Source organism: Bufo bufo, chromosome 4 (genome assembly GCF_905171765.1).
Source record: "Bufo bufo chromosome 4, aBufBuf1.1, whole genome shotgun sequence".
Taxonomy (NCBI): domain Eukaryota; kingdom Metazoa; phylum Chordata; class Amphibia; order Anura; family Bufonidae; genus Bufo; species Bufo bufo.
The window spans coordinates 263,890,098-263,906,415 of record NC_053392.1 but is presented as its reverse complement, the minus strand read 5'-3'; the positions used below and the strand labels follow the sequence as shown (position 1 = coordinate 263,906,415).

General features: G+C 46.9%; 1 protein-coding gene across 2 annotated transcripts in view; it reads right to left on the bottom strand.

Moving 5' to 3' along the window:
- Positions 1 to 216: 216 nt before the first annotated feature.
- The window catches only part of FBXO9 (F-box protein 9), a 63,641-nt gene continuing 47,539 nt past the window's right edge, over positions 217 to 16,318 (bottom strand). For both annotated transcript variants that reach the window (XM_040428560.1, XM_040428559.1), the window contains exons 7-13: positions 13,621 to 13,735; positions 12,713 to 12,831; positions 9,481 to 9,571; positions 3,223 to 3,318; positions 1,747 to 1,837; positions 1,280 to 1,434; positions 217 to 1,021 (exon numbers count right to left, since the gene is read on the bottom strand). In XM_040428560.1, the coding sequence (XP_040284494.1) occupies positions 913 to 1,021; positions 1,280 to 1,434; positions 1,747 to 1,837; positions 3,223 to 3,318; positions 9,481 to 9,571; positions 12,713 to 12,831; positions 13,621 to 13,735 (776 nt within the window). In that variant the 3' untranslated portion in view covers positions 217 to 912. The remainder of the gene's footprint in view (positions 1,022 to 1,279; positions 1,435 to 1,746; positions 1,838 to 3,222; positions 3,319 to 9,480; positions 9,572 to 12,712; positions 12,832 to 13,620; positions 13,736 to 16,318) is intronic.

Below are 16,318 nucleotides of genomic sequence, written 5' to 3'. Positions count from 1 at the left end.
TTCACATCAGATTTCCGTGCAGTACTTGATTACATTTGCCATGATGCAAGCTCTGCGCAAACAAGAGATACTGGGAGACCTTGCAAAACTGCAGACTTGTGAATGCAGCTCTGGACTATAATAAAGACTGTTCCTTAGCCTTAGTACAAAATAAGTGATGCAATGTATGTGTGAACAAAGGGACATACCCTTACATGAAACAAGGCAGTGTCCGTATAATGTCCCATCTCTGTGTTTATTCATAACATTGCACATTTCAATGAGCAGGATCCTATTTGTAGACAAGTCCTCATATAATAAGAAAAAAATGCCTTGAACAAAGACCTTAAGCCATTTTTAATTATCAGGTTTCCAGCAAAGCAAACTAAAATATATACAGTATAAAAGACCATGATTGTTTTCTCTTGATATTCTTGTATATTGCACACATCTCAAATTAATAGTGCTTATATAAAACAATGGCAACAGTTAATGACCACCACAATGTTTAAAATTATTCATTCTTATACTTTTTTTTTTTTACTTATAATCATCTACACATATTTTCAGTTGTAATTTAGAAATGTAATTTTTGGTAGTACTACTGAGGAGGTTATGCCAACTGCTTGGAGGATCACACCGTCATTAAGCTGGGTGAATCCCAATGCCGCACTTCTGATAAAATTCCTGGAAACTCAGTATGAGGATAGGATAAATTATAGTAAAGAAACTTCAGAGGCAAACTTATTCAATTATCCTATAAGATGCACTAGGAAGAAATTACAATTTCAAGCTTACAAAAGCAGATCTTCCCTACATGCCCCCAAAGCAAGCTCCCAGCTTATCTGCAGCAGAAATAAATGTACTGTATGCCGATGATCCATTGCTTTCCCTTGATCAGTAAATACCATGCAAGAAATGAGAAGAAAGACCTCAGAGAGGTCTCTCAGATACAGCAGTAAAACTCTTCACACGAGCAAAGAACAGTGGAGTGTACATTTTGTCAATGTCAAATGCTGTGATGGCCGTCTCTCCAGTGGACCTGCAAAAGAAGCATTCAAGGATTCAGTAATAGGAAGCAAGTCACATATGGAAAGTCATATTATCAATTCGGATCATATGATAGGAGAAATCTGTGCCTGCAGCTGCAAATCCACAAGAAATATGCCATGTGTGAGCTTTACATTTCATTCCATTAGCCTCTAAAGAGCCATAGCCGCTGTGGATTATGTTCTATTGAAAATGTAGATACTTTAACACATCAGTCGTTAAAATGTAAAAAAAATAAAAATGAACTCACTTGTAAGTAATATGACATGAATGATGAATCCAAATCAGCTTATTGAATCTGTGACGACCAGATGAGCATAGCTGAAGTCCAACATGAAAACTACGATCTGTTTCCTGCACTGGAGAACGGCGGAAGTAGCGATACCTTTGGTACTCTGCAGATTTCTATGTTGAATGAAAATTAAATGTAAGCGTTCAAAAAGTGCATTCAAAGTTTCTAAGGCTGGGTTCACATCACGTTTTTGCACTAGGTTTAATATAAAATTTTGGGGGAAAAAGAGAATGTAAAGGCGTAGTGCACGCCGGTCTTAATAAATATGTCCTATTGACTTCTATAGGAGAGTGTTCTAGTCATGATCTGTCACTGCACTTATTGTGATCTTGTAATGGCTAATCCATAAAGACTTGATTTAAACAGGTCATTTTCTTTCTGGTATCCTATAATAGTCAACTCTAATTGCCACTAATAAAACATACCTCCTCCTTGTTTGTTATTACTGCAAAAACTTTGGTTTGGTTATCTGTATCTTGTGAAAGACGGTAATGGCCAAGCAACATTGCATCAGTTCTGTGGAATAAAGAAAATGGAGAAAAATAAGAGCAACTGCTTGCTGATCATTGATGGTGTACAGGGCTATAAGATTCAAAGTTAAGATGGCAGAAGCAAATGGCACTTCAGGAGGCCAAAAATAATAGCTTTGAAATTGCAGTTCCCTCGTCCTTACCAAGTGTCAGGTCGAGCATGTGCCCTGCTGCTTCATTCTCTATCTATGGGACAGCTGGAAATAGCCAATATCCTGCTCTGATAAGGAAACAGAAATCACTAAACAGGATTGCTTCAAAGGATGTAACGGTGGCCACATGATCACACCTTAGAGGTGGGTGACTGAGCTGCTACCCCATGGGAATGGCTAGGATCAGTGAAAACTCAGATCTTGTCCTTTTTTCCTTGTAATTTCAAAATCAATATCAATTCCAACATCAACAAAGGAGGAAGCCTCCTGTTACCCAACTGCTCATCATTAGCCCTGACTACAGCACAATCCAATGCATTATTATTAAAATGTAAAAGTCTCCTAATGGGACAAAAATTCTCATGAATACACTCCCTCCATAGGGCTCATTCACACGACTGTAGGCTGTCTGTGCATGTATTGCGAATCGCTTGACTTGAATGGGTCCGCAATGTACAAGATTCGGCACGGAGGCACGGATCAGAAGCACTACGAAGCGTTTCCGTGGGCTTTTGGGTCCGTGCCTCCACACCGCAAAAGATAGGACATGTCCTATCTTTTGCCATATATTGTCTTGAATGGGTCCGCGCCTCAATACGGGATTCATGAGGCCGGTGTCCGTGCATAGTGTATCACAATTTGCGATCCGTAGCACAGGGCACGGATGGCTAACATTCGTGTGAATGAGCCCTTAGTCAGAATAAAGGCCCATAAAAGTTTTGGCAGACCTGAGCAGCTCATGTTATACGGAGTGCAATTCTTCTGAATGCCTGTCATACAATATTACATTTCCCTACAGAGGCAAATGTCTGGTCAGAGACTGCTTTCCCAGCAAAATCAACCTTTTTCCTGGGGTGGTAGAAACATACACTTATCGGTTGATAGTAGGCTCAGTTTTTCATTGTTGTGGCTAATACAGGAACGATATCTGGAAATGTGGCCCTTTAAACAAAGCAGGCTTTAGATCGGGGGCACAGCCAGTTCAATTTATTACACTGAAATACATTATTTTCGGATAGATTGCTGGGAAAGCTGTCACATCTGATGAGAACATACTTGCTGCATGATGTATGTATCTAGCTGAAAGAATGGCTTTCTTCCATTTCATATTTTGCAATGAAAATGCATTGCTGTATAAAACAGATCAGTGGACAAAATATATATTCTAAAATGTTCACAAACTTAAAGCGCCTTCTATGAAAAATGCACTAAAGCATACCGTGAATTTTTTGTCTTTAAACGAGGTACAATTGTTTGGGGCTCCTCTGGGGTGGTAAGCATAATAATTGGTCCATCAGGGAAAAATCTCATATACCTATAAGACAAAATAAATAAATAAATAAATACAGTTGCTTTACATTATGATCTTAATTAGGGTCCGCAAAACACAGATACCGGCGCTATGACAGAAATGCCTATCTTTTTTGCGGGGCAGCGGATCGGAACTACAGTGTGCTGTCCGCATCTTTTGCGTCCCCATTGAAATGAATGGGTCCGCACCTATTCCACAAAATTGTGGAACGCATGTGGACCCAAAAAACTAGATTTTTGTGAACTCACCTGTAAAATCTCTTTCTCGCTTTATTCATTGGGGGACACAGGACCGTGGGTATAGCTTGCTGCTGCCACTAGGAGGCGACACTAGGCTGAAAGCTGTTAGCTCCTCCCCTGCAGGCTATACCCCCTCCAGCCTGGAGAGAGCATATCAGTTTGTGCTTCAGCAGTAGGAGAAACAGTACCGAAACAAAAACACAACCAGTAAGGACCACTGCCCAACAAAAAAACCAAACCGGACACCAGCCCCAACCGGCAACTCGGACCCACTGGCCTCATAATAAAAGAAAAAATGGGTGGGTGCTGTGTCCCCCAATGAATAAAGCGAGAAAGAGATTTTACAGATGAGTTCACAAAAATCTAGTTTTCTCGCTCATATCATTGGGGGACACAGGACCGTGGGACGTCCTAAAGCAGTCCCCGGGGCGGGAAACAACCACTGGCCCAGAACAAAACCAACTCCCTCCGGTAAGACACTACACTGTGGCCTGCAAAACTCTGCGGCCAAGAGCAGCATCCGCCGAGGCGAAAGAATGCACTCGGTAAAATTTCGTGAAGGTGTGTAAAGAGGACCAAGTCGCTGCCTTACACAATTGAGACGCCGAAGCGTGGTGAAGGTGAGCCCAAGAAGCCCCGACCGCCCTGGTAGAGTGAGCCGTGATACCGGGAGGAGGAACCTTGCCCTTAGAGCGGTAGGCCTCTGCAATGGCCGATCTAATCCACCGAGCAATCGTCACCTTCGAGGCTGCCAAACCTTTACGAGGACCTTCCGAGATTACGAACAGGGAGTCCGTACGTCTAAAGGGGGCCACCACTGCCAGGTAGATCCGCAAGGCCCGTATCACATCCAGACGGTGAAGAGCCACCTCCCTAGGATGAGAAGGCTCAGGGCAAAAAGAGGGCAGAACAATGTCCTCATTAACATGAAACGCCGACACCACCTTCGGCAGGAAGGACTGCACTGTCCGGAGTACTACCTTGTCTTGATGAAACACCAAGAAGGGCTCTTTGGACGAGAGAGCCGCCAGTTCCGACACCCGCTGGATGGAGGTAATTGCAACCAGAAACGCAACCTTCCATGAAAGCATGCGAAGGGAGACTGATCGCAGAGGTTCAAATGGCTCGGACTGGAGCGCTACCAGCACCAGATTCAGGTCCCAGGAATGCAACGGTGGCCGATAAGGGACTGCGGTGTGAGCCACTCCCTGTATGAAAGTCTTGACCGGACCCAACACCGCCAGTGTACGCTGGAAAAAAATGGAAAGAGCAGAAACCTGACCTTTCAGCGAACTCAGAGCTAGTCCCAGCTCTAAACCCGCCTGAAGGAAAGCCAGCACCGTAGGGAGGGAAAACTGCCTGGGAGGAAGATCCCTGTCCTCACAGAATTAGAGGAAAGATTTCCACGTCCGATAATAGATCTTGGCGGAGGAGGGCTTCCTAGCCCTAATCATCGTGCGAACAACCGCATCGGAGAAACCTCTTTGCTTCAACAGGAAGGTTTCAATAGCCACGCCGTTAAACGTAGCGTATTTAAACCCTGGTGGAAGACTGGGCCCTGTGAGAGCAGGTCGGGCCTGAGTGGAAGGGGCCACGGCACGTCTCCCAGAAGAAGAATGAGCTCTGAGTACCAAGCTCGACGAGGCCAGTCTGGGGCGATCAGAAGCGTCTGAATGCCCTCCATCCTGATTCTGCATAGGATCCGAGGTAGGAGCGGTAACGGAGGGAACACGTACAGAAACGTAAAGTTGTCCCACGGAGCCACGAGGGCGTCCACGTCGTACGCCATCGGATCTCTTGCACGAGACAGAAAGCACGGGAGTTTGTGATTTAGCCTGGACGCCATCAGATCCACTTCCGGGCGTCCCCACCGGAGACAAAGGTCCTCGAACACCTCCGGATGGAGAGACCACTCCCCCGAGTCCACCATCGTTCGGCTGAGGAAGTCCGCTGTCCAATTGTCCACACCCGGGATGAATATAGCCGAGATCACCGGAACATGGGCTTCCGCCCACTGCAGAATCCTTGCGGCCTCATTCATCACCGTCCCGCTGCGAGTCCCCCCTTGGTGGTTGATATAGGCAACCGCTGTGGCGTTGTCCGACTGTATCCTGACCGGACGGCCCTGCAAGTAGGGGGTCCAATGGCAGAGGGAGAGGTAGATGGCCCGGAGCTCCAGTATATTGATAGGTAGTTTGGACTCCGACAGAGACCAAACGCCTTGGGCTGTCCGAGTACCGAAGACCCCTCCCCAGCCGCGGAGGCTGGCGCTGGTCGTGACCACCGTCCATGACACTGGGAGGAAGGACTTCCCCGAGGACAGGTGGTCCGGTACCATCCACCAGCCAAGAGCCGCACGCACTGGGTGGGACAGAGAGATCCTGAGGTCCAGAGAATCCCGGGACTTGTCCCAGGAGGACAAAATGAGCCTCTGAAAATCCCTGGTGTGGAACTGGGTGAATGGAATCGCCTCGAAGGAGGCCACCATCAGGCCCAGTACTCGCATGCAGCTGCGAATCGACACCCTGCGGCGCTGAATGAGCAGACGCACCGTCCTCTGAATGTCCGATCTCTTGTCCAGTGGTAGACTCACCACGGCAGCCTCGGAGTCCAGTGTCATGCCCAAGAATCTGATCTGAGTGGTGGGAGACAGGCATGACTTCCTCAGGTTGATTATCCACCCGAAGCGAGTGAGGGTGCTCATCGTAATCTGAAGACTCTCTTCGCATTGAGCCACTGTAGGTGCCTTGATTAAGATGTCGTCCAGATACGGGAGAAGAGTAATGCTTCTGGACCGCAGAATCCCCAGAAGAGGGGCAAGAACTTTTGTAAATACTCGCGGAGCCGTCGCCAGACCGAACAGCAGAGCGACAAACTGGTAATGAGCTGCCTGGATGGCAAATCGAAGGAACCGTTGGTGGGCTGTGGCGATGGGGATGTGGAGATATGCATGCTGGATGTCTAAGGACACCATGTGCTCCCCTTTCACCAGTGAAGCAACCACGGAACGGAGGGACTCCATCCTGAACCTTTGAACCCGCAGATAACGGTTCAACAGTTTTAAGTCCAGCACTGGCCTCACATCGCCCTCCTTTTTGGGGACCACAAACAGGTTGGAATAAAAACCCGTAAACCGCTCCTCCAAGGGAACAGGGGAAATCACCCCCCGTGAGAGAAGTGACTGGACTGCGTGCAAAAGAGCCGTTGCCCGGATGGGATCCCTGGAGGGCTGGGAGAGGAAGAAGCGGTTGGGGGGAAGAGATCTGAACTCTATTTTGTAGCCCGAGGAGACAACCTCGAGCGCCCATGCGTCTGGAATATGGGCGTGCCAAATCTCCTGAAACAGGAGAAGACGCCCCCCCATCTGTGAGGGTGGGGACAAACCTTCATGCTGAAGGCTGCTTACCTGGGGCTGTGCGAGGCTGCTGAGGCCGCGGACGCCAGGCCTGCTGGGGCTTAAAAGGACGGTCCTTTCCGCCGATCCTGATCGGGCGGCCCCGCCGCTGAGGTGGGTGCTGAACGGGTGCCCGAAAAGTGGCGAAAGGACTGAAAGCGAGAAGATGAAGTTCTGGACTGAAAAGGCCGCTTTGCCCTGGGTTGGGGCAGATGGGTGCTTTTTCCACCCGTAGCCTCCGAAATAATCTCATCTAATTTGGACCCAAATAGCCGAGACCCCGAGAACGGAAGCCTCAACGGAGCGCTTAGATGAGGAATCGGCTTTCCAGGCCTTGAGCCACAACTCCCGGCGGATGGAAGTGGCGAGAGCTGAGGAACGGGCGATCATAGTCCCAGCATCCAGAGCCGCTTCACAGAGATATTTCCCTGCCTGAGAAATTTGGAGTGCTGACGATTGAAGTTCAGCGGGAGGGAGGTCGGACGCTATGTCCTGGTTCAAACGGAGGGACCACTCCGAAACTGCTTTGGCTACCCAGGCAGAGGCGAAAATCGGCCGCAATGCCGAACCGCTCGCCGTAAAGATCGACTTAGAGAGTGACTCTATGCGGCGGTCCACTGGATCCTGGAGGGACGAGCCATCCGCCACCGGGATGGTAGTGAATTTTGCCAAGCGAGCAACCGGTGGGTCCACCTTCGGTGGGGAGGACCATTTGTCCACGGACTCGCGTGGAAAAGGGTAGAGTAGGTCTAGGCGTTTCGGAATAATGAAACGCAAACCTGGCTGGTCCCAAGCCTTCGTGACAACGATAGAAAAATCGTTGTGTGATGGGAACGATTTGGGGTTCTGCTTCGTACGCAGAAATGACACCCCTTGTTGGCTAGTGGAGGGAAGGTCCTCCTGAACCTGGAAGGTGTCCCTTATTGCCGATATCAGGCTATCCACCATGGATGCAATCTGAGAAGAGTGCTCCGGATCCATATCTGCATCCGAATCCCCAAGCTCTCCTTCTGACAGTGCGTCGCCTAAAAGGGAGGACGCCTGTGAATGGGATCCAGGAGCAGGGGGGGATGCTGAGGCGTCAGAGGAGGAACGGGTGCCTGCTCTGGGGCGCTTACTAGGAAGTCTGCCTCTGGTTTGTGCGCTATGCGACTGTGCGGGTTGCGCTGGTGGTGATTTCTCTACCAAACGACCCAGCATTGAAAGGGTGGAATGGGAGATTTTTGAGAGGTCTTCCACTGCCCGTGACAGGGACCTTGCCCAGTCTGGTTCCCCCTGGACAGGCCGCTCCAGGGCTTCTGTGGGCTGTTGTGCCCTAGGGGGATGGCTCTGTGCAGGTTTCTGACATGCAGAGCACAGTGATAGTGACTGACCACGAGGGAATTTCTCCGAACATAAGGAGCAGGCATAGTAAGTGGTCCTACAGGGTGCCTGGTGGGGGTCAGTGGCCGGGTCAGACATGGTCAAATCTCCTGCTGGATGGGGGTATCGATTGCCTACCAGTATGGAGGTCCCAGGTCCTGTGTCCTACCCACGCAGCGCCGAGGAAGAATCAGGATGCTGAATCAGGGTGGGAGAATAAGCCACGCCCCTTCCAGACTGGGAACGGCAAGCCACGCCCCCTTCCAGACCGAAACCGGCAAGCCACGCCCCCTTCCAGACCGGTGTAGGCAAGCCACGCCCCCTTCCAGCCCGGGAACGGCAGCCTAATGCTGAAGTGAGGTCAGAATGCCTATGTTCCCCATGTCCCGCCCTGACCGCAGCGGTACTGGAACCGCTGCGGCTGAAAGGTAATGCCCAGCGCCCCAATCTGCAATACGTTCCCCCCGGCGCATAAGCGCGCCCTTGTGCTATGCCGCCGCCTCTAATAAATAGACCCGATATGCCGCAGAGCGGCCGTGCGGCGAGAGCAGTAAGGCCGGAGATCGGGTGGAAGATGGAGGAGGTTCTCCTGCAGCTAGGGGAATGAAGCAGATTACTTACCTGTCTTCATCTGTGTTCTTCACCCTATGATGCAACACCAGCAGGGCCACCCTATGACCGCTGGCACCATGCGACAGGGGTCCAGGCAGAGAAGGGCTGAAGAGAGGGTGGCCCTCTTGCTGGGGGGAAGCAGGGGAGCGAGGCTGCCCTGGTCCACTTTGCCTTCTTGGGGGAGGCAAGGCGGTGACTTAGATACACCGGCCAGCCTCCCGGGGATACAGGGACGCAGGCGACCCTGTGCCCCCTTTCCAGTAGTCTGTGAATTAAAGATAAAAATAATAAAATCAAAAGAAAAAAGAAAAACGCCACCCTGCAAAGCAGGGAGGTCTGCCTCCTACGACACTAAGCTAAAAACTGATATGCTCTCTCCAGGCTGGAGGGGGTATAGCCTGCAGGGGAGGAGCTAACAGCTTTCAGCCTAGTGTCGCCTCCTAGTGGCAGCAGCAAGCTATACCCACGGTCCTGTGTCCCCCAATGATATGAGCGAGAAATACGGTCGTGTGAAAGTTAAAAAGTGGAGTAAAAATGTGATAAAAAAAAAAAAGGTACCTGTAATATTCTACTTGATGCCAAGCCCGGTAAAATCCATCCAGAGACTGTTCTCCCTGGCGGATGTATGTTGTCTTGCTAATATACACACCTATAAACACATCAAAATAGAACATTTATAAAGAAATTAAAATCAGTGAGTAGCACAAAGAAAAAAATGACAATATAGTAAGTATTCTCTATTTTATGATTTGAACTTCCCTTATTTTAAAACTTGGCGCCATATCTGACATTAAAGAGGTTTTCCTGGATTTTAATATCAATGACCTATCCTCAGGATAGGTCATCAATATCAGATCGGCGGGGGTCCGACACTCAGCACCCCGGCTGATCAGCTGGTAGAAGAGAAGACTGATCTGTGCAAGCACTGCCTTCCCTTCATTGTTTACCTGCTCGCCATTGACATTGCAGCGGTGAGCCGGTGTAATTACAAGCCCTCCCATTCACTTCTATGAGACATCTTGTTCCTATACACTTGAATGGGATCCTGTGGATAGCGCTCAATATTAAAATCCCGGATTCGCATTTGCGTTATGGAATTCTGTTACAGGTTCTGTTATAGCGGAATATAACAGAATTTTAGGACGGAATGCAAAAAGGAAGCCTTTAAGATACAGTCCATTTTTCTCTGTCCTAATACATGTCTATGGGGACACATAACGGTTCCATTTGGTTCCATTATACATGATGGGAAAAAAAATAGTCCAGCTGTACCCTTCCAACAAAAGCAGCAGGAGAAGCAGAAAAAATGATGATGTAAGAAACCAGCTGTGTCCCCAATGAACAAAAGAATCAGATTACACGTTAAGTACAAAAAAAAACTAGCTTTCTCATTTGGGGACACAGGCATGAACATGGGACGTTCAAAAGCAGTCCCAATGGTAGGCAAGTAAATACAAAAAATGGAAGTGGTCAGTGAACCACTGCCTGCAGAACTTTGTGCCCAAGTGAAGCGTCCATGGATGCAAAGGTGTGCACCTTGTAAAATCTACAGAAGGTGTGTAAGGACATTCAGGTTGCACCCTTACATATTTGAAGGGCTGAAGCCCTGTGATGCACTGCCCAAGGGGCCCCCTACTTCCCGAGCAGAATGGGCAGTAACTTGGAATGGAAGTTCATGGTGCTTGATGCGGTACGCCTCCACAAATCGCCAAGCAAACACACTGAGAAATAGTTGCTTTTCACGCTGCTAATCCCTTTTTAGGACCATGCGGAATCATAAAGGGAGAATCCACTTTTCTGAAAGAAGACATACCTGCTCACTGTCTCCATTGTAGTGGTGGGACTCGTACCAATCTACTGAATAAAAGGGCAAGGTGTAATTACACTGCACTGCCAATACAAGGGAGATGGCATGCAGATAAATAAAGAAGAGGGCTCAGTACCCCCACGAACCCCGCAAACCCTTCAAACAGCTTATTGGCGGCTGTGTCGGAAGTCGGACCCTCACCAATCTGATATTGACCTAATCTGAGGATGGGTCATCGATGATATGGCATTGCACAACCCCCTTAAGCGAATACTATGAGCACACTATAGCGGTTCTTTATTCTGTGATGAGAATCACTTTAAGGGGACACATTCATCAGAAAGTTTTTTTTTAAAAAACAATAAGCATAGAAAAGTTTTTGTCCGTTTCTCCTTTTCATTTCACCAGTAATATACTGTCCTTCCATAGCAGTCAACACAAATGATAAAACTTACTATATAACTAAAACTGCTACCAGAAAAAAAAACCTGTGTCTACACCCAAATTGAGAAAAAGTAGAGAAACCATATAAAATCAAAAGCTTTATTAAATTACGTTGATAAAAAAATTCATAAAATGTACAGGAATCCACACAACAGTGAAAAAGAATATGAACCAGGAGGGACACCTGGTGGACAGAAAATAGCATGGCATGGCAGTAAAGTTCATCACATGACACCACATAAACAATGCCAGGGTATTTGTACACAGAGGAATGAATTTTTCCAACCGTCCAAGTATCACGCGGCTCAAAGTCCAGAACTCGCAAAAAAGTCCAATTAATACGAGCAAAAACATAAAAAAAGGATAAGTTTGCGGCGCTAGTCATGGCAGTGTCCGTCACTCACCCAAAGACTTTCACCAAGGTGGGTTCGTCAGGGGAAGAGGTATTTTGTGCGGTAATCGCCCGTTATATACTTGATGAAATTAATATGTATGCCTCCTCAGCGCACTTCTTACCAGATGAACCATGTGTCATAATTGTGGATCATGTGATCGCAGTCACATGATCGTATAGCCAGGACTTCTATAAAGTCAGGAACGAGAGTTTTTTTTATTTCCGATCATCAGCCCAATATTTCCCTAAGATAGTCTGAATCCACCTCTTGGGGTTGTTGTTCTGTCTATCCTGGTTTTAACCCAGTAGGCTCTGCCATCTGTTGGTTGACCTCGGCAAAAACAAGGACAGAATGATACCTACCACCAAGCCATCAGTGAGAACATTACATCCAGGGAAAGCAATATTACTACTGAAAGACAAGCACTGGCAGAGGTATATGTCTGTGGCTAAAGTGCTCTGTCAACAGCCATGTTATGTGCATGTCCAGCGTTCGCCAAGGTTTATAAGAATGCCTTTTTGCCACAGTGTGAACAGTAAGAGAGGTAAGAGAGGTAATAGAGGGCCTTTCAGTGTTTTTTTTTTTATTCTAGATAAATACCTTTACTTTCAGGGTAATGCGGCCCCCCTGAATGTTTTTTTTTTTTTATATCGCTCCTACGCCCCGCAGTGCCCCTCTCTATTTTTTCTGCTCAGTATGTTAATACTGAGCATCGGTACAGGGAGGAGGAGACGCCAGGGTTTCTCAATGGGCGTCTCCTTCTCCCTGGCTGTGCTGCGATCCAATCAGAGCGGAAAGCGTCACAGCCAGGTAGAAACCTTCTCCCTGGCTGTGACACTCTTCACTGTGATTGGATCGCAGCACAGCCAGGGAGAGCGAGACGCCCATTGAGAAACCCTGGCGTCTCCTCCTTCCTGTAGGGATGCTCAGTATTAATATACTGAGCAGGAAACGAGCGATATTTAAAAAAACATTCAGGGGGGGCCGCAATTAAAGGTATTTATCTAGAATACAATTAAAATAAAAGGTGAAAGGTCCTCTTTTTGAAAATTGTTAAACGCAAACAATGACACATCCAACATATTTAGCAGATAGTTACAATCTGCTAACAAATCTGAAAGGCAAAGCTAAAATAAACGCTTACCATCAAAGCGGACACGTGGCCTTTCTAGAAACATCTGCCTCCATGTAATATATGGTACCATTTTCACACAACTTCGTCCCCAGACTTTCAAGCATGCTAAACGCCAGATCTCAGGATCCCTGCATTATAAAAGTATAATATACCTTAGGTTCAAAGGATATAAGAAAACACTAAAGATGTTAAAACACATTGGTTATAGCCATCAACATACAGAACATACAATTTGAGACAAGCAAGCTATAAAGCAGCATAACAATGTGTTTTAACACAAAAGGTTATTCTAAATCATAAAAACAAATACACCAACCAACCAATAGTTCCATAAATCTACCCTTTACTTCCATAACAATCTCTTAGGCTGCATTACTTGCAGGAGCCATGATAGATAACCTTTTTAACAGATCCCAACAAATCTAGATAGACTCCATTAACCTCCAATTTTCACACTGGCAACTGAGCCTAATAATATGTCAAGACATCCTGTTCTGTAAAGGTCACTTTTTACAGCAGTCATCTCAACATCATCACAGACAGTATTACAATGAAATAAGACAGGATCCTCCATTCAGAATAGGTGCTGTCATAGCTTATCTACTCCTTCCTTGTACAATGACCTCAGAACAGGTCATAAAGCATGCCTAGAAAACTCTCCCGTAGAGAGGTCAGCTCCTGTCTATATTGTGCCTATGGTACATGTGGCTGCTGTCAATTATATCCCTAAACAGTGAGTTTTGACATATTACTAGGCCTAGCGGCCATTGCAAAACCTGATTGATTTTAGGATAAAAAATAAAAAAAACTAATTATAAATAGTAACATGAAAATGCCAATTTTATATATTTTTTTTACATAAAAACAGGTCGTTTTCTGATTAACATATTTCCTTTAAGTATTCCAGAATAGCGTACCTTGCACAAATATAAAAGCCCTTGCAGACCAATGACAGCTGTTCTAAAGAACGAAGATCAAGCTCACTGGAAACCACCCAGCGGAAAATATACATGAGTACCTCCATAGGGAGCACTAAAACACAAAAAAAATATGTAATGAGTTTCTACATAAGACCAGTTACTGTCAATGCCACACCACTGCTAAATGAGAGCACTTTAAAGCAGTCATCAGCCCCATGTATTAACAAGAAAAGCATTTAAATAACGGAACAGAAAGAAAGTCTTAGCTTTCGAATACTCATGTACTAAAAAAGATGGAAAATGTGTCTGGTCAGCAGGAAATGGGTAGGTGGCCCAATCTTAAACTAGTAACATCCAGCTCAGTCCAGTGCCATCCTTTTACACAACTCTGATTGTATGTGCACTTTCACTGCGCCCGCGTGATCAACAGCAGGACTACGGCTGTAAATACTCCTGGTTTAAAGGGATTATCTAATGAATAATGTAAAAAAATTAAAATGAGACATCATATAGTACATGGCAACCTTTTTCTAACAAAGCTAGAACCAGCCCTGTACCTCACATGGCTCCAGAGATCTCCCCATTCATTGCTCCAACTATTCTGCTAGTTATATCAAGCTGGCAGCTCAGAGGGGAGTGTCCTTTCTCAGGGGGCGTGTCCTGGATGCTGCAGCTGGTGGCAGTTACAGGATAGAACCGAGCATGTGGTTCCATGTCAGTGAGCAGGACAAAGAAATTAGAAAAAGAGCAAACGGCAGGTGGCGCTATACGGATAGATTTCAGTTAATAACTCGGTAGCAATAATACATTTTTAATTACATGTAATTAGAAAAGTACACTGCTCAAAAAAATAAAGGGAACACTTAAACAACACAATGTAACTCCAAGTCAATCACACTTCTGTGAAATCAAACTGTCCACTTAGGAAGCAACACTGAGTGACAATCAATTTCACATGCTGTTGTGCAAATGGGATAGACAACAGGTGGAAATTATAGGCAATTAGCAAGACACCCCCAATAAAGGAGTGGTTCTGCAGGTGGTGACCACAGACCACTTCTCAGTTCCTATGCTTCCTGGCTGATGTTTTGGTCACTTTTGAATGCTGGCGGTGCTTTCACTCTGGTGGTAGCATGAGACGGAGTCTTCAACCCACACAAGTGGCTCAGGTAGTGCAGCTTATCCAGGATGGCACATCAATGCGAGCTGTGGCAAGAAGGTTTGCCGTGTCTGTCAGCGTAGTGTCCAGAGCATGGAGGCGCTACCAGGAGACAGGCCAGTACATCAGGAGACGTGGAGGAGCCCGTAGGAGGGCAACAACCCAGCAGCAGGACCGCTACCTCCGCCTTTGTGCAAGGAGGAACAGGAGGAGCACTGCCAGAGCCAATGACCTCCAGCAGGCCACAAATGTGCATGTGTCTGCTCAAACGGTCAGAAACAGACTCCATGAGGGTGATATGAGGGCCCGACGTCCACAGGTGGGGGTTGTGCTTACAGCCCAACACCGTGCAGGACGTTTGGCATTTGCCAGAGAACACCAAGATTGGCAAATTTGCCACTGGCGCCCTGTGCTCTTCACAGATGAAAGCAGGTTCACACTGAGCACATGTGACAGACGTGACAGAGTCTGGAGACGCCGTGGAGAACGTTCTGCTGCCTGCAACATTCTCCAGCATGACCGGTTTGGCATTGGGTCAGTAATGGTGTGGGGTGGCATTTCTTTGGAGGGCCGCACAGCCCTTCATGTGCTCGCCAGAGGTAGCCTGACTGCCATTAGGTACCGAGATGAGATCCTCAGAATCCTTGTGAGACCATATGCTGGTGCGGTTGGCCCTGGGTTCCTCCTAATGCAAGACAATGCTAGACCTCATGTGGCTGGAGTGTGTCAGCAGTTCCTGCAAGACGAAGGCATTGATGCTATGGACTGGCCCGCCCGTTCCCCAGACCTGAATCCAATTGAGCACATCTGGGACATCATGTCTCGCTCTATCCACCAACGTCACGTTGCACCACAGACTGTCCAGGAGTTGGCAGATGCTTTAGTCCAGGTCTGGGAGGAGAGCCCTCAGGAGACCGTCCGCCACCTCATCAGGTGCATGCACAGGCGTTGTAGGGAGGTCATACAAGCACGTGGAGGCCACACACACTACTGAGCCTCATTTTGACTTGTTTTAAGGACATTACATCAAAGTTGGATCAGCCTGTAGTGTGTTTTTCCACTTTAATTTTGAGTGTGACTCCAAATCCAGACCTCCATGGGTTGAAAAATTTGATTTCCATTTTTTTATTTTTGTGTGATTTTGTTGTCAGCACATTCAACTATGTAAAGAACAAAGTATTTCAGAAGAATATTTAATTAATTCAGATCTAGGATGTGTTATTTTTGTGTTCCCTTTATTTTTTTGAGCAGTGTATTTAGACACAGGAGCTGGTTTAAAAACTGTAGAATATTATTCGTGGGACAACTCCTTTAACTGCCGGGATTGGAGATCCCAACCATGTAACCCCTTCGATATTGTAGACAGTAGAGACTGCAGAATTATAATGGTTAGACAGAAGGACTGGACACCATCTGCTCCCCTACCCCAGTGGGGTGTTGATGGCTGCTATGACAACTGGGCGTCTAATGATGGCCCGCTATTACTTGCACAGTTAACATCATTTTAAAAAAAGATGCCAGAATTGCTGCATTTTT